At 61.9% G+C, this 18,208-nt stretch overlaps 1 protein-coding gene across 13 annotated transcripts in view; it reads right to left on the bottom strand.

Annotated features, from left to right (window-relative positions):
- The window catches only part of TSNARE1 (t-SNARE domain containing 1), a 154,033-nt gene that overhangs the window by 80,507 nt on the left and 55,318 nt on the right, over window positions 1–18,208 (bottom strand). For 12 of the 13 annotated variants that reach the window (XR_006706129.1, XM_045453493.1, XM_045453490.1 and 9 more), the window contains 5 exons: window positions 16,589–16,666; window positions 15,700–15,769; window positions 5,263–5,353; window positions 2,574–2,648; window positions 2,029–2,088 (listed from right to left, as the gene is read on the bottom strand). Coding sequence is in view for 12 of the 13 variants with exons in the window: in XM_045453493.1 (XP_045309449.1) it covers window positions 2,029–2,088; window positions 2,574–2,648; window positions 5,263–5,353; window positions 15,700–15,769; window positions 16,589–16,666 (374 nt within the window). In the remaining variant the exon portion in view is untranslated. The remainder of the gene's footprint in view (window positions 1–2,028; window positions 2,089–2,573; window positions 2,649–5,262; window positions 5,354–15,699; window positions 15,770–16,588; window positions 16,667–18,208) is intronic. The other variant, XM_045453492.1, reaches the window with a different exon arrangement.

Raw genomic sequence — 18,208 nt, 5'->3', positions numbered from 1 at the left:
AGGGGTTAGGCCATTCTCCTAATTCATAAGTGAATTTGGTACAAATCTACCACCTTACAACTTGTTTCCTGCTTTCCTTCCTGTTTTTTTGTTGATTTTTTTCTTTTTTTGCTTTCTTTCCAAATTTTTGAGAGAGAGAGAGAGAGAGAGGACATGAGACAGATACAGACAGAAAGACAGGGAGAGGGAATCCCAAGCAGACTCTGTGCTGTCAGTGTAGAGCCTGATGCAGGGCTTGAACTCACAAACCGTGAGATCACGACCTGAGTCAAAACCAAAAGAAGGACACTTAACTGACCAAGCCACTCAGACACCCGTGTTTTCTTTTAAATTAATCCTTCGTTATTTCATATGTTCCTCTTATTTTATAATTCATATTCTTATGTTGTCCTTTAGTGTCACCTGCCTAACGCAACAGGCAGCCGCCTCAGATCAGGGTTCTGGTCACTCCTCAGAGGACGGGGACGCCGCACGCTCTCTCGCAGCTACTCCTCCTCCTGTGCTGCCGGCCGAGCACTTCCACCTGCCCCACAGCCAGGCCCCACGGCCGGGGCCACTATTCACCAGCCGCACTGCCTCACACGTGTCCTCACGTCAGCGTTCCCAGGACACACCGTCCCTTCCTGCTGCCGCACGTCCGCCTGGGACCACTTTCCCTCTGCTACCGTCAGAGTTCTGTTGACGATAAATGCCCTCGGTTTGTGTTTCTCTAAAAATGTTTTCATTCAACCTTCATTTCTGAAAACTATCTTCACCAGATGCAAACTTCCACGTGAGCGATTACTTTCTGCCCGTTGTCCTCCGGCTTCTACTGATTTACCTTAGAGTCGGGTGTGAGTCTTGTCGCTCCTTTAAAAATAACATCACTTCTGGGGCGCCTGGGTGTCTCAGTCGGTTGAGGGTCCAGCTTCAGTTCAGGTCATGATGTCGCGGCTCGTGAGTTTGAGCCCCACGTCAGGCTCTGTGCCGACAGCTCAGAGCCTGCAGCCTGCTTCGGATTCTGTGTCTCCCGTCTCTCTGCCCCTCCCTCATTTGTACTCGGTTTCTATCTCTCTCAAAAATAAATAAACACTGGGGCGCCACGGTGGCTCAGTCAGTTAAGTGTCTGACTTCGGCTTAGGTCATGATCTCGCGGTTTGTGGGTTCAAGCCCCGCGTCGGGCTCTGTGCTGACAGCTCGGAGCCTGGAGCCCGTTTCAGACTCTGTGTCTCCCTCTCTCTCTGCCCCTCCCTCACTTGTACTCGGTTTCTATCTCTCTCAAAAATAAATAAACACTGGGGCGCCTCGGTGGCTCAGTCGGTTGAGCATCCGGCTTCGGCTCAGGTCGTGATCTCGCGGCTCGTGAGTTCGAGCCCCGCGTCGGGCTCTGTGCTAACAGCTCAGAGCCTGGAGCCCGTTTCAGACTCTGTGTCTCCCTCTCTCTCTGACCCTCCCCCGTTCATGCTCTGTCTCTATCTCAAAAATAAATAAACATTAAAAATAAATAAACAAATAAACAAACATTAAAAAATAAAATAACATGACTTCTTTCCTCAGGTTTTAATCTGCTGTTAGGATTTTATCTTTGTCTTAGGTTTTCAAAATCTTATTATGATACGAGTAAGGGTGGTTTTTAAGGAACAGGGTAAATTTACCCTGTGTATGATGGAGGCTCTTCAACCCGTGGCTTGAAATATTTGGACACTTTTGGAGAAGTCTCAGCCACTGCACCTTCAGACGCGGTTCCCGTCCACTCCCTGCCCTGTTCATGTAGGACTCCAGTTTCTACCCGTTTCTCCCCCCGGGAGGGCTGGCGGGAACAAGCCCGTCCTGAAGGCAAGCAGACGGTCAGCCCCCAGTACCCTGTCTCGAGCCTGCGCCGGAGGACTGAGGCCAGAATACCGGCTTTCTAAAAGGTCCTTCGTCAAGTCAGATCCCCCTCCCCCAGATGGGGCCTCCGCCCTCGGCGCCCCCTGTACCGAGGGCAGTGAGTGGACTCTGTGCCGTCACCTAACGCCCCCCCGACCGTGGCGGTCCCTCAGCACCCACCTGCTGCGTGCCGCCCCTCTGCGCAGCGGGAAGCAGGGCTCTGGACTTTTCTGCAATTTTCTGTTAAATAATAGAGGGAGACGGGAGGAACAGAAGGGTGGGGAGGAGAGAAGAGATGGTCAGCTGAGCACGCAGTACGGGACGGTCACTGACAGCAACGCACACCGTCAACTCCGCGGCCGGAGGGAGACATCCAGGTCTCAGGAAAGCCGGGTGCTCGGCCAGGCACCTGGCCGGGCTCTGCTGACTACCCAGGGGGCGGCCCCCTCCCACACTCTTAAGCTCCGGGTCTCCGTGTCCTTCCGTCAGGATGAGGGTCTCCCGTCTTCCCACCTCCCGGCAGGGCTCTGCTGATGCCTCCTGGGCACCAGACGGTAAGGTTCCTCCACTGCACACACTGGGAGCCTGTGGCTCCCGGCCCAGCCCTCTGCTCTAGGGGCCAGAACCACACCAGGCCAGCCCAGGGACAAGAGTGCCCGAGCAGGTGCCCGAGGGACCGAGACCCACCCCCACCTGGCCAGCCGCCCCCACCAGGAGTGCCTCACCTTCTGCACTGCGCCGTAGCGCTGAATGGCATCCGACAGCTGAGTTCTGAGGCGGTCCAGCTGGAGATGCTCCTGCTGCAAAGAGGGAGTGTGGCCTCAACAGGCAGCCGAGGCCCTGTCCTGCCCCGTGGCCTCCTCCAGCCGCTCATTCCTCACGCTCCTCGGCCCCCCGTCCCTCAGGGCGCAGGCCGCACCGTGCCCCCAGCCCCCATCCGGCCCCACACTGCCGTCACGCCTCTGCCCTGGGAACGGGGCTCGGCCCCATCCACTTCGCCCCATGCCGTCTCGTGCCATCTCAGACACCAGCACGGGCTCCACAGGCTTGGCCTGCGTCCCCGCAGACGCCTCCCCCCGCGATCCCACGCACGACGCCCTCGGCACCCGCCGTGGAGCCAGGCGCTGGGCCGACACCATACACATGTCTGGTCCGCACAACATCTCGCTACCTGAGGGCTCAGGAGACCTCAGTCCGAATTCCACGGGGCCGGTTCAAGGCCACACAGGTGGTGGAGCCAGGCCACAGAGCCAGGCCACTGACCCAGAGCCCTGCACCCAGCCACACGCAAGGCTGCAGCTGACACCCCCAGTGTCGGACCGTCCCCTCACCACTGAGCTTGGCAGCACGCACGGCCTCACCCCTGCACCGGAACAGGACTTGGTGTGTTTGCCGGTGCGCCCTGGTGCCCAGAAGGATGCCTGGCAGAAAAGTGGCGCTCGAGCATACTTCCAGAGCAGGGAAGGATGAGCAAGCCCTGAAGGCTGCCTGCCGGCGTCCTGTGAGCTCCACAGGCCGCCAGGAGCCCCTCCCCTCCCCTCCCTCCACGCAGCACCGGCACAGACAAAGTCACACCGGCGCCCTGTGCCCTTGCCCCAGGACGGGTCACCGACGGGGACCCTGGGCACCTCCAACCTGAACTCGGCCCCTGGGCTTGGTGCCCACCCCCCCCCCCCACCACCACCCTGCGCCCCCATGCGAGCCCGTGGAGGACCGGCTGCGGCCACGCAGGCAGGCTGTTCACCCTCAGCGATGCCAGCGGGCACGGGTCTGCGGAGCCCTGTCTGAGCGTCCGGCTCAGGCCCTTGCGAGGGGCCCCACACGCGCACCTCAGGACAGAGCTAAGAGCCCAGGCACTGAGAAAACTCCTCCGGCTCTCCGGTCCGTGAGACCCAGCAGCAGCCCATGTGAGGGCACGGCCTTTCTTCTGCGGGGACAGCAGCCCCTGCAGCCCCTCCGGCCACGTGTGCTACCAGGGGACCACGAGCACCTCAGAGGGGACCTCACTTGTGTCCTTCTCCCAGGGGCACAGAGTAAGTGCTCAGCGTGTGCTGGGTTCTTACGCGGGCGGGTGGGTGGACACAAAGAAGGACACGTTAGGCTAGAAGCGATCCCTCTGACCCCCAAGGGATTCAAGCTCTGATCCCTGGCCTCCAGGGTGCACACCGGTGACACCACGGACTCTGGCCCCAGAAAGACCAGGGCTGCGATCTAGCCAAGGCTCCTCCCTGGGGCTGCAAAGCTCTGGGCGGGGCCCTCTCCCAGCCTCAGGGTCCTTCCATATAAACGGGGGTGGGAACAGCCATGCGCAGACGGCCAGGAGCGCCCAACGCGGATGTGGCGTGCAGAGCTGCGCACGGGAGGCCCCGGAGACGTGCTCTTGGATGAAGGAGGCAACACGGAGCCCACGAGCAAAGACCCACGCCATGCATGAGGAGGCCACACACGTGGCCAACACCACAAAAGCACCGTTCCCCGTGCCCCCGTCCACCGGCCCAGAGAGCGCCCGGGGCCCCGCGGGCCCTCCCAGCTCCCCTCCAGCCACGCAGCCCCCACCCCTGCTGTCCGCCCAGGTCTGCATCTTGCAGAGCCTTTGTGCAAACGGGGCCACACCACACAACGCGTGGCTTCTGCACCGGCCTCCGTCACTGAGCGGACCTCAGGCAGCACAGCTGGCATCTCGGGCATTTCACCGGAAAGCCACAGTGCGCCTTCCTCACCAGCGTCCCGCCTCTCTCTGGGGAGGCTGGACTTGAGCGTCCCCAGAACCCACGTCGACCGAGGCAGCGTGAGGGGGCCCCGGCACCGTGTGATGGGCAGTGAAAAACTACAACTTAAGAGCACGATCCCGCTCTGTGGCGGCTGAGGGTCTGAGGGTATTTACCGTTTCATGACAAGCACCCTCCAGCCTTTGGGGATTGGGCAGGGCGGGGAGGGACAGCAGACAGGGGTGCGCTGACCTAGCAAATGGGGGTGGAGGGAAGTAAGAGGCCGACGATGAAGATGACAGGGGAGGGGCTGTGGGGGGAGGGGCTGCAGGGGGGAGGGCCACGGGGAGGTGTGATAAGGGTCAGGGCTGTGAAGGGGCAGTTGTGACCACAGCGGTAATGCTTGTGCTCCGATGATGAGCGGTGGCGTTGGCAAGGACAGAGATGACGGTGGTGACAGAGGGTGAGGGGTGGCAGGCTGGGTGGCAGGGCGATGTGGGGGGAGGGGGGGAGGTTCATCTGTGTCCATCGGGATGACCCAGCAGGGACACGGACTCCACAGCAGCGCCCGGCATACAGCGGGCGCCCAGTGAGCGCGCTGAGCTCCGGCCCGTGCAGCCACGTTGGCCGATCCCAGGCCGGCGTGGACATCTTGGGCATGTCAGTGTCCCCGGGGCCCCCCGCCACGGCCTCCAGGACCACCTACCCGGGAGCAGCCCCGCAGGAGCTCCGCCATCTGCTTCAAGGCGCTGGCGCTGGCCGCGACGGTCTTGTTGGTCCCCTGCTGCGCCGCGTGGCTGAGCCAGGACGGGGTGGGGGTGGGAGCAGGACCGGCACGGACGGAGGGGGAGACGGAGAGGAAGTGGGGGCAGGGGCAGCGGAAAGGTGGCCAGACACACGAGGGCAGGGGGAGGGGAGGGCAGGAGACACGCGTGGTGAACGAGAACACGGGAGGGGAGAATCCCAGGAAGGAAAGAGCCAGAGGCACAAGAGACAGCGGCCATGGGAGGGGACAAGGATTGGAGGCCCAGAGAGGGACGGACAGACACACCCACAGACGGAGAAGGCAGCAGGGAGCAGAGAATTGGGGCAGAGACAGGGGTGAGGAAGGGGGAGAGAATGATAGGAGTGAGGCCTGGATCGGGACGGACCCCTTCTGTGCACGGCGGCCCCACACCCCACAGGCAAGCATGAGGAGGCCGGCCACGAGCCCTCCCTGGGGAGAGGGCCACCCACCACCAGGGTCAGCAACAGTTGGGAACCTGGGGCAGCAGGGGGGCCGCAGACATGCCTGGGACCACGGCTCTGTGGGCTGGGGGGACACTCCCACCTCCTGACCCAGGAGCACAGGGAGGCTGGGCCCGGGCCTCCCCCCGCTCACAATTCACGGTTCCGAGGGTGACCTGGAAGGGACTGAAAAGACCAGCCCCTCACCTGCTTGGGTTGACCGCTGTCCCTCTGGATGGAGTGACACGGGGCCGGGGGGGTGGGGGCGGGGTGGCAAACCCAGCCCCGGGGCCTCTGCAGGCACACACGTGGGGCAAGGAAGGGACCCTGGCCTGGCTTTGGGCCCAACAGATAACAGAGTAGAGCCCTCCTGACCCTTCAAGCTGCAGCCTGATGCCCCCCTTTGCTCCCTGCAGGACCCCGTGTAGCAGAGGTGGGGGCGGGGGCACCATCTGACAAGGTGGACGCCTGGCAGACGTGGGCCTGGGTCCCTGGCCCCTGCCTGTGGGCCATACAAGCATGTGGCATAAAGAGGGGGAGTCGCCCACGCCGGAAGGTGAAGGGGGGAGTAGGATGGGAAGGAGACCCCAGGCCAGCCTGGGGGGTGCAGCGTGTGAGCCCCCTTCCGCCAGCGGAAGGGTTCACTCACACGGTCGCACCCACCACTGAGCCCTCCATCCACCTTGCCGCACCTCCTCCCGTGGCCCCCACACTGCCCCCCACCCCCTGGTAACCACACTGCCCCCCACGCCCCGTGGCCCCCACACTCCTTCCCACGCCCTCTGGCCCCCACACTGCCCCCCACCCCCTGGTGCCCACACTGCTCCCCACGCCCCGTGGCTCCCACACTCCTTCCCACGCCCCATGGTGCCCTCCCAGCTCGAGGCCATCTTGCACAAGGTGCTCAGCTGGCCCCTCGTCCCTCTGACCTCCTTGGGTCTCAGCTGGGGGCTCAGACCCTGGACCACCTTCTTCACTCCCTGGGCTCGGCTCTTGGGTGTTCTCATGCGGCCTCAGGGCCTGAAGTCACATGTGTGCCGCTGTCCCCCAGTCACACCCACACCTGGGCCTGAACTCGGGCCCAGCCCCTCCAACAGCCCCGGAGGTCCAGCGGACATCTCAACGTCCATGTGCCCAAACCGCCCTACCCCCTTCCCAGCCCGCCCTCCGCAGGCCCCCCCACGGCAGCTCGGGGCAGCTCCGTCCCTCCAGAAAAAGCCCTGGGGCCGCTCTTCCCGAAGCCTCCTTCCTCTCATTCTTGAGGGCGGCATGGCCCTCAGACCTAACCCAGACTCGGGCCGCCTTCCGCCGGCCCCCCCACGCCCTCGGTGCCCGCAGCTCCCCCACATCCTCCGGACCCTTGAGCTCCCCGACGTGGCCGCGTGTGTTCCTGTGGAAGTGCAGTCCCCCCCTGTGTCACATGGTCCCACGGCCCCCTGTTCCCAACGTGCCGCCGGACAGACCCCTGCCTCGCTGCCCATGCCCCACTGCCACCTCCTCAGACACCCTGACGGACGGTGCACGCAGCCGCCTGGACAGAGGACGCTGCGGTGGCGGGGGCAGTGGGACAAGTGCCTCCTCGAACTGGGAAGGGCAGGCACGCCCCGCCCCACCCCCGCCCCGCCCCCACCGCCCTCTCCACTTCTGCCCTCCTTGATGCCACCAAACTCCTGGCAGGGAAAGGGTCACAAAGTGCCCCCGCTCCCGTCCAGCCATGCCCGCGGCTCTGCGGAGCCTCTAGCGAGAACACAGAAATAGTGTGAGGAGACGGTCAGCCGCTTCCCGTGCTGGGGGCGGTGAGCTGTCTCCCCCAGGAACGGCGACCGCTCGTGCAGCGAGCGAGGCCTCCCTACCCAACCCGGCCATTCCCAGGCACCACACCACTCTGCTGAGGCCCCCGGCAAACAGAGGGATGGCAACCAGCACACCCCAGAAGTGACTGGGGCTCCCAGAGGCTGGGGGTGGGGGGCGGCCATCAGTCAGGGCAAGGCAGCCAGGGCCACAGGGACGTCTGGACGTGGCCCACCTCCATGCTGCTCGTCTTAATAAGGAACCCGATCGAGAGACCCAGCGCGGAGCAGCGTCTGATGCAGGCCACCTGTGCCGCCATGAACAGAGGGAAACCGGGAGGAAATGAAACTCAAGGGACAAGAGCCGTGGACGTGGCGCGAGCGGCCCTGGAAGGGGAAGCGGGGCTCACCTGCCCACAGCAGGGAAGACGGAAAATGAATGTCTTACGGCTGCCCGAGAAGCCAGCCGCCAACCGCAAAGGAAGTATAAGAGGAGAGACACGACAGACACGATGAAGCTCAGGAGTTAATGCAGTACAGCAGACCAATAATAGAAGCGATCCATAAAATCACAAGGCATTCTTTGAAAGCACCAAAACACTGTACAGCTCTCAAAACGCCGTGTCAACTACGCAAAAATAAAACAAACTGCACAACTCTGTCTAGACAAGTTGAGGAAAACACTCACAAATTACCAATACCGAGACTAAAAGAGAGAACAGGACTCCAGCTCCAACATGAAAAAGTTTATTAGGAGGTTTTATGAATCTATTATAACAGATTTCATAACTAAGACAAAACATGAAAATTTCTCCAAAGGCACGAATCGTCAAAACTGACCCAAGAAGAAAGGGAAAACCTAAGTAGCTCTGTCTCTATCAGAGGACTTAAATACGTTCTTAGAAACATTCCCGCAAAACCCAAGGACAGACGGCCTCTCCACCACATGTTTAAAGCAGAGGTTGTACCAACACCACATGCTCCCCAAACACCGATGGACCACTCACCTCTCCTGAGGCAAGCGTTACACCAACACCAGAACCCAAGCAAAGACTCTAGAAGAGAAAACACCTCCCGTCACTCACAAACACAGGAGCAGAAACCCTTAACACCAGAGTCACTGAATCCAACAATACGTAAGAGGAATGATACATCGTGGCCAAGAGGAGTTCATCCAAGGAATGTAAGGTTGGCCTACCATTCCAAAAGCAATTAATGAGGGGTACCTGGGAGGCTCAGTCAGTTGAGCGTCTGACTTTGGCTCAGGTCATGATCTCACGGTTCGTGGGTTCCAGCCCCACGTCGGGCTCTGTGCTGACAGCTTGGAGCCTGGAGCCTGCTTCGGATTCTGTGCCTCCCTCTCTCCCTTTCTCTCTCTCTCTGCCCCCTGCCCACTTGCATGCACGTGCTCTCACTCTCTCTCAAAAATAAAATAAGCATTAAAAAAATTTTAAAGCAATTAATGAAATTCTCATATTCACAGAATAAAATTTTGAATACAGAAAACCATCCCAATACATTATACAGAAAAAGCGGTTGTCAAAATTCAACATCGATTCACTATGGAAACTCTAAGAAAAGTCAAAAAAAGAATGGAACTTGTTCAATCAGATAAAGAGAATCTACCAAAGCCCGAGGACACAGGGCGACACACAATCAGGGGCATTTCTGCGTACTTGTAGCCAACAACCGGAAAGTGAAATTTAAACAGTAATAATTTGTGTAACAGTATGAAAAGTATGAAATTGCTAACGATAAATTGGACAAAACACATGCTAACCTACGAGGAACAGCTAAACAGGAGAGTACGTAAATGAAAGAAATTCTGACCACACTCACGGGTTGGAAAACTCGATCATAAAGATGTCAATTCTCCCTTCGCTGGTCTACAGATTCGATACAATCTTAATTAAAATTACAGCAGGACTGAAAACTCAGGCACTGACCGGCTACTGTAAAATTTATATTGAAATGCCAAGGACCGGACGTGTCCAAAACAACTCCAACCGCAGATGAGCAAAGCTGCAGGTGCCCACAGCTGGCACCGGAACGTCCTATAAAGGTTCAGTGATGGAGACAACGTGGTGCCGTCGAACAGACCGACGTGTCAATGAGACAGAATAACCCGAAACACAGCCGCACAGACCAAGTCCAGCAAGTTTTGAAAAAGGTGCCCAAGTATTCAACAGGGAAAGGAAAATCCTCCCAACAAACGGTGCTGGAACTGGATAATCATAAATAAATTAGCCAGGACCCCTACCCACGCGGCACTCCCAGGGGCTTAACCTCAGGGGCGCGCGGGACGGGACACACAGCAGGCAGCCCGCAGGACCCAGGCGCCCCCCCGGCCTCAGGGAGCCAGACAAGTCTGTGGAAGGGGCGAGGGAGCTCTCTGGGTCCTTTCCCAAGGGCACTAACCCCACCCACGAGGGCTCCACCCCAGGACCTCCTCGCCTCCCCGAGGGCCCGCCTGCCGACACCATCCCCCTGGCCTTAGTTCCAACCTAAGGATTTGGAGGGGCACGAGCATCGGGACCACGGCAGGGTGTGTCCACACAATGGAGGATCACTCGGCCGTACGCAGGAGTGGACGGGTCTGTGCCACAACGTGGGGCAATGTGACGCACCCCGTGCCTTCTCACGGTCACGGGGACCTTCCCTTCTGCCAAATCCGACAGTCAGTCCCCGTGCACCTTCCCCAGTCCTTCCTGGATACTTTCAAAAACCCCTTCCCCTTCCTGCCCCCTTTCCCCACGAAATCCAAGAGCCCCAGGAGGCCCGGGCAGAAGGGGGCTCCGCCATCCTGGGGCTGTGCCCTCGGGCAGGTTCGGGGAGACCAGGAGCAAACAGCCCGTGCTTTACGGGCCCAGCTACGTGCCCAGCGTGTGCTCACCAAGCCTGGAAGCCTGGCTGTACCCAGCCTGCGGGCAGGGGTGAGCCTCTCCCGCAGCACTGCATAATTCACAGCTGCTTGGTCGTCAGGGATGCTCCGGGGTCCTGGCTGCCTGGGGTGGAGGGGTCTGTCCACAGCCCCTGACCTGCCAGGCTGAGGGGGCAGTTCTCCAGGCGCCGCCCGGGGCTCCCTCCACCCACAGTGATAGCCTGCATCCATCACGCCACTGCCTTCTAGAACCTTCCATTGGCTTTCCACTGCTTTGGAAATAAAGCCCAAGCCATCTGCCAGGCCTACAAGGCCCTGTGCCCACCTCACAGACACCTCACTCGGCTGCAGGCCCCTCCTCCTGGCTCCTCGAACGTGCCACGACCACTGTGCTCTGCAGCGTATGGCAGCTTGGAAAGAGAGCCTCCCCCTGAGGTGGAGCGGGTCCCTTCTCCTTGGTCCAGGGGGCTCACCTCCACCGTCTCTGCAGCAGCGTTTGCGTGGAGCCCTGTGCTGAAGCAGCACCGTGAGGCCGCCGTGCCACAAGAGACCGTGTGCAGACGCTGCGGGTGCTACCCTGGCTGGGCCCATCGTCAGTAAAGAAGCTTCCAGACGCACCAGCCCCAGCTGTGGTGTCGCCTCAGCTCTGAGTGTTCCCGGCAGAGTCCCAGACGTCTGGAGGCAGCACGGGCCTCCTCGCTGGCCCTGCCGACCTGTGGTGCACCAGCTCTGTGGCTTTCGGTCCTACTGGCCTCGGTTTCCCCTAGAGACGGGGCCCAACATCACGTCCAAGTCCCTGTGGCGTCTCCAGGCCCAAGACGACAGGTGCACTCCACGTCCACTTCCCGGGGAACGGTCCTCCACAGCTCTGCTCTCGCTCTGTGGCCCCAAGAAAGCCCTCCCCTCCCCAGCCTCAGTTTCCTCATGTGCTTAAAAAAAAAGACCTGGTCGGTGAGGCTCCGACCCCAGAGGCAGCTCCGAGGAGTCAGGGGCAGGTCTCCGGTCAGCCCAGGTGATCAGGGTCCATCACAGATCAGCGGTAACAGAACGGGCTGCAGAGGGCGCCCCCCCTGCCCCCCCAGTTCTCGAGCAAACTCCAGCTCGGTGTCTGCGCAGCTGTGGAAAGGCTGGAGTCAGAAGCGCGGGTCGTCTGAGTTCTGGGAAGAGGAGGGACAGAGCCTGTCCAGTGCCCCTGCAGCAGCACCGGCCGTCGGCACGAAGCCCCTCCGAGAGCCCCGGCCCGCGTGGTGCGGACCACCCTGATCCAGGCCCCCCTGGTCCCCTGGGTGCCCATCCTGACACACAAATCCTTGCTGTGGGGAGGAGAGGGAGGGCTGCTCACTTGGGCCAAGAGCCCCACCCCCTCCCTGCCCACCCCCCACCCCGGGCCTCGGCCCTGCACCCTGGGCAGCAGCTGGGCAGACGTCTCTCACAGACACCCCCGCTCAGGGCCACCTCGACTTGCACAGGGTGAGGCAACAGCCCCGCAGACCAGAGGCAGCCAGTCAGAAAGCCCCAGGGAGACGGTCCCCTCTGTCACACACTAGGAACGGAACACTGGGTGGTCACCTCCCTCCTTCAGGGTGCAAGACCCCCAGGGAGACGGAGGGCGGCCGCCGGGGCTGGGACGCAAACAGAGTCCGGCTGCAGGGATGGGACCGGGCCCTCGGCACCCCATCAGGTGCCCCCGCCAGGCATGGCCTCCATTATCAAATGTGCACCTGTGTACCTGTGACTCAGGTGGGACAGCCCGGTTACTAAGGGAAGGGGGCACTGCCGAGACCCCCGTGAGGACGGGTCAGGGTCCCACACTACCCAACCTACCCCCACGCACACCTGCCCCATCCAGCCCGTCTCCAGGCGGAGACCCCACAAAACACCCGGTGGATTGGTGAGCGCCCACACACAGGCCTCAGTCCCGAGACGCCACCATCTCCGGCAACGGGGAGGGAGGGTCTTGGAGCTCTGGCGACCGCGGCACGGACCCTGAGCTGTGGGCCCAGCGGCCGCCAGAGCCTCCAAGAGCACTGCCACCCTCCCCACACCACCCTCTGCTCCCACTGTGCACCCACCCCCTGCACCCGCCCCCTGGATCATCATCAGGCTGCAGCCAGGCCTGACTAGATTTCTGTGGGGCCGGGCCCAGCACCAGGCGCAGAAGCCGTCATTGCCTCTTCCAACAGGACATCACCCAGAAGGGTCCAGGCCCACCCAGGTTACAGGGCCTGTCACGCAGCCGGGAGGGGACAGGCTGGCCCTCCCCACACCCCACTGCTGCAGCCCGTCAGCACACGGGTCTAGGGCCAAGCCGGCCCAGGCCCCAGGCTCCAGAGGCGGCAGGGTGTTGCGGGGTGCGACGGGGAATGGGGGGAGAGCACCATGGGGCGTTGTGGGGGTGCGCCAAGGGAGGGGTTCTGGAGTAGAAGAGGCAGGCCGTGCTGGAGGGCGGGATGGCCGATGCATCCCTAGGGTCCCCTGCTTCACGGACTCAGGCCTCTACCCGAACAACGGCCTGGGGCCGTCTGTGGTCACGGGAGCAGGACGCAAGAGGCCAGGTGTTTCTGGTGGAGGAAGCTGAGTCGCAGCCCCTGAGGGAGGGAGGTGGCACCAGGCGGGCTCCGGAAGAAGAGATGCCCCCCGTGAAGGTGGAAGGGTGGGAGGCGGGGGCTGGCGTGCCCCCCTGTGCACCCCAGGCAGGGCCGCCCACCTGCGTCTGCTTTCTGCTCCTTGGGTACACTCATCCTCGCTTGGAGCCCGGCTCACTGCAGCCTCCAGTGCCCCGGCACCCCCTCGCTCCGTCGTAGCGAGGTCGGGGCCCACAGCCCGTTCACAGATGGCGCCGTGAGAATCAGAGGGGAGGGCCTGTCTGGGCGTCGACCACCACGGGACTCAGCCAGTGCGCCCAGCCCCACGCCTGCTCGGAGGAGCCGGGGCCAGCAGAGCACCAGAGCTGGGGGCCCTCCTGTCGGCTGCGAACCCAGGCTGATGACAGCTAGGTCATCCAGACGCCTTGCCTGGGGCCCTAGAGACAGGAGCCAGGGCCGCCCCGCTGCGTGGTTACAAGGCTGAGGGTACCGCGGGCAGACTTCCCGTCAGGGCTCCTGGAATGACCATCCATCTGTTCAACAGCACTCTGGGTGACAACCCCAAGAGACAGACAAACCAGGTCCCGCTGTCACCTAGCTTCACACCACGGGGGAGAGAGAGCTACAACCCGGCCACCCTGGCCAACCTGGGAGCCTACGATGGTGTGCCCAAGGCAGGGTCCCTCACGGTCCCGACAAGATGGCCAAGTCCACACCTGTCTCGTGCAAGGCGAGAAAATCACGTTCAGCCCTGAGGTTCACAGGTCACTAGCTTAATTCATCTTGAAGGAACGTCCTCTCTCCCAAGACCGGATCCCATCTACTTCCGTCGCACTGAAATGTCTTGCCTTCCACAAAATGATGGCAATAACGGATGCCATAATGGACTTTTTAAAATGTCCTTATCTGGCAAAATAAAAAAGCCAATGAACGTCAATGTGGAGAAAACAGAGCTGGTTGGCCCCCTATGCTGGTCTCCATCATTTAGAAAAACTAACACTCCACGATGAATGGGGCCCTGGAAGGTTCCAGGCTTGTAGCCTGGTTAGGAACTGCCCCTCGGGAGGAGGAGCCAGATGGGAGTGGGGGGGGGGGGCGGGTATGGTCAGGGGAGAGGGTGCGGGGCAGGCAGGTGCTAAAGGCCAGAGTGGCTGCATCTGAAGGTGGAGGCGGACGGGGCAGAGGCCCCCACAGCCCTCAGTCACCGCGGGCAGGCCCAGAGTCCGGCCGGGAAAGCAGGAGCCAGCTCTCCACTCCAGACCCCCGTTGGTGACATCAGCCTTCGGCCAGCTGGGCAACGCAGCCCAGGAAACGTGTTCGAGGGCCAGGGGCCCTGAAAATGCCATCGCTTGACCCAGGGGACACCACTTCAGGGACCTACCCCGGAACAGGCAAACACAGAGACCAACCCCAGCACCCTCCCGGGGTCTGGTCAGGCAGCTGACAAGCGGGAAGAGCCACAGATACGGCTCCAGGTCTCAGCACAGTAACTACGCACATTGGACAGTGTCCTCCGCGGCTCCACAAAACGTGTTTTTAGTGTGTGATGAAGGGCACACGCACCCCAGAACCCTAACAGCAAAAGGCGGGACCGGAACATTATTCACTGAAATCCAAATCTGCAAGACGCGTAAGGATCTGGGAAGAGGCTGGCAGGAAATACCAAAATGTTAACAGTGCCTCCTCAGACATCCTGTGTGTCCAAATTTCCTATAATGAGCATATGCTACTTCCACAATCAGAAAACAATACGTTATTTTAAAAAAGAAATAAAAAGAATAATTAAAAAAAGAGTTGCACAGAAAATCTGCAAGGGCCCTCAGCTGCCTCAAGCTCTGGACCCCCACACTTGGCAGGAGGGGTCTCAGGCAGCCCGTAGGGACGGCCGGAGGACAGGCGGGCGGGTGAGTAAACAGACAGAGGGAGCCGTGACCTCTCCAACGGACATCACTGCCAGGAAGAGACATGAGGTCTTGGCCGCGGCCCACACCCCCCGAGCACGTTTGCTCCGGCATCCACACCGTCGTCTTTCCCAGGCAGGAGACTCAGGCTCACACAGGACCCGCCCGGGGTCCCCTGGCAAGAAGGTGGCAGGGGGAACCCCAGCTTCACGGCAAGTCTCAGGACCCCGCCTCGGTGCCCCCCAATCCACGCCATGCCGGGACCACGTGGCGGCCTTGTCACATCCGGCCAGGCCCAGGGTGTCAGGGCGTGAGCAGAGCTGCCCCCTGCCCCCTGCCAGCCAGGCTACCCCCCCTGCAGAGGTCCCCTTCCTTCTTCCCCAGGGACCCAGCCCCCGAGAAGCCTTTCCGTCAGGAGAGGAACTCACCCCAGGCCATTGCTTCACCCAATCCAAACCAGGGCCAGCCTCTAGGCAACCCCAACAGGAGCCCCTGGGGGCAGAGTCAAAACCACAAAGCCACTCTCCAACCCAGCCCGTGTGTCCACTACATGCAGGCGGCACGAGTGTGCCTCCCAGAGGGTGACGCCGGGCACGCGTGGCCTCGGGCTCGGGGCGCAAGCGGGGCTGGCCCTCGGGCGTGTGGGGCAGGTGTGGGGTCCGGGCAGCTGCTGCACCGGGACGTGGACAGGCAGGCGTGCGAGGGGGTGCAGGGCACACCCGGGCACGCCCACAGCCACGCACACGATCGCACACTCACAGGCTCTCCCTCAGCTCCTGCGTGTCACTCGGTGTCCCCAGGGACCGGAGGCTCTGCTCCAAGGAGGTCACTGCCAGGAGAAAGGAAGGACATAAGGAACAGAAAGACCTCCCCCAGAGACCCCCAGACTCCAGCAGAGGAGGGCCGGGGGGCCCCAGGACATGGGGGCCAAGGCCAGGGAGACCACCCAGGTGACTGGGGGCAGCTTCTGCCACGGCCCAGCCCCAGCCCCACAGAACCTCCCAGGCAGGGACCCTCCCCCTGTTCGGGCACAGGCCCCCAGGCCCTTGTGGGCGCAAAGGCTCTTGGGAGCCGCCTCCAGGGCCCCTGGGTCTGGGGATCTCTTTCTCCTCTCCTGGTCAGCACTCTCCGGCGGGCCTGACAGAACTCAAGGTTCAGGGCAAACATCAGCCCTCACCCACAGAGTGCGGCGAGCCACCCGTGTCCCTGTGTCCTCCTGCCTCCGTTCCCCTCCCTCCCCCCCCCCCCCCCTCCCCCCCGCCACCGTCTGCAGGAGTTAATAAGGATAAGGCCTGGCCCAGCCCCGTGAGGCGTGACTGTCGCTCCTGACCCCAGTACCCTCGACCCGTGAGCTGACCTGCACTGCCCGTCTGAGGGAGGCTCTGAGGCCGCCCTCCCCCACGGGGATGCGTCCAAATCACAGCAGCCGGGCCAGGGAGCACACACGGGCCCGCCCCGCCCCGCCCTGAGGCCCCAGGGCTCAGCCCATGCTGTCCTAAGAGACGACAGTGTCTGGGCTGCAGGGTGGCCGGGTCAGGGGAGGGCAGTGGGCACGCCACCTCCCCCAGTCGCCTCGACCTCCTGGGCGTGTTCGGTGGCCCGGGCGGCCAGGTGGGGAGGGGTGAGGCTGGGCCCACCACGGACTCACCGTTGGAGTTGATCCGGAAGACGCTGGCCGATGTCTGCTGGAACAGCTCCTGGAGGTCACCTGGGTCCACCTGGGTGGCTAGAAGACAGGAGAGGGAGCACACAGGTTCACGGAGCGGGGGCAGCAACACCCTCCCAGCTGGGGTGGCCCCACGGTGTCAGAGAGGGAACAGCAAGCCCGCCCCGGGGCACCCAAAGCCCCTGGAAAAGGAGGAAAGCAGGGGCGGACCCTCAGAAAAGCCCACCCGGGTACCAGCTGCCTCCGGCACCCCTGCACCTGCACACGGGGCGCCCTTGACAGAAACGAGGGCCCAGGCACACATGAGAGCCTGCACAGCCGAGGTCACCGCAGCTTTATGTGAGTCACAAAACAGAAACAACCCAACGGGGGCGTTTGGGGGCGGCCGGTTAAGCACCGTTAAGCGTCCGACTCTCGATTTCTGCTCAGGTCATGATCTCACGGTTCACGGGATCCAGTCCCATGTCCGGCTCTGTGCTGACACACCACGGCTGGCTTGAGATCCCCTCTCCCTTCTCTCCGCCCCTCCCTGGCTCGTGCTCCGGTGACTGTTCTCAAAATAAACACACGTTTTTAACACAAAGAAGGCAGCAACAACCCAACGGCCGGCATCTGACGACGTGGGGCCCGAGTCCACGGCGAGCACCACGCAGCCTCGAGAAGGAGCTGGTGGCGACAGCACAGCGACGGCGTCGCACCCGTGAACGCGGCCGGACACGGGCCTCCCACCACGCGGCTCCGCGTACGGGAAGAGTTCAGGTCCAGGGACAGAAAGCAGACCCGTGGCTGCCGGGGGCTGGGCCAGGGGATGGGATGGCTGCTGACAGCCGTACGAGTTCTCTTGGAGCTACAGAACGTCCTGGATTACTCGCGGGGATGGTCACGCACACTGCAGGATACGCCACCAAGCACAGAAACGTCCACGTGAAGGCGGACAACGTGGTGAATTTTACGTTGTGTGAACTTTATCTCGATCTGAAAGACCACGCCGAACATCGTGTGGTTACCACCCACTCCTAGGGGGACGGGAAGGCCCACTCCACCAGGCGAGCACGAAACTCTCGTGGACGCTACGGAAAAGTCTGCCCCCTTCACGGGACGAGGCCCTGCCCGTGGCCACGGCCTCTTGGGTAGCTACGCGCAGAAACACAAACGTGTCCGCACGAAGCTTGTGTAAGACACTCACGGTGGCTTCGTTCTCAGAACCTGGAAAGGCTGCCACCAGCCGGCAACAGAACGCACAGGGCCCCTCACCTGAGGGAGCCTGGGACAGGAAAGACTCCCACGTGTGTCTATACTACCCACTACTACCGGTCCCCAGGGAGGCTGGCGCCTCAGCCTGAATGGGCCAGGCCCAGACAGGGATTTGTGCACAATGACAAGGTCAGGGTGCACACTCTGAGCTTAACGCAGAGGCAGACGGGTGGGAGGCTGTGGCCTCCGGGCCCCGCCTGGGCTGTGCAGCCTCAGCCCACACGTGGGGAGGCTGGTGTGCGTTTTCCTACAGGACAGACACAGGCAGGGGCGCAGCCTGGCCGCCTGCCTCACCCGCTAAATGCTGGGAGGAGAGATCCAGCTCCAAGAATCGTTCCTATTCTCCAG

This window comes from Leopardus geoffroyi, chromosome C3, assembly GCF_018350155.1.
Source record: "Leopardus geoffroyi isolate Oge1 chromosome C3, O.geoffroyi_Oge1_pat1.0, whole genome shotgun sequence".
NCBI classification, from domain to species: Eukaryota; Metazoa; Chordata; class Mammalia; order Carnivora; family Felidae; genus Leopardus; species Leopardus geoffroyi.
Note: the sequence above shows the minus strand (reverse complement) of the source record. Positions and strands in the feature narration are given on the sequence as shown.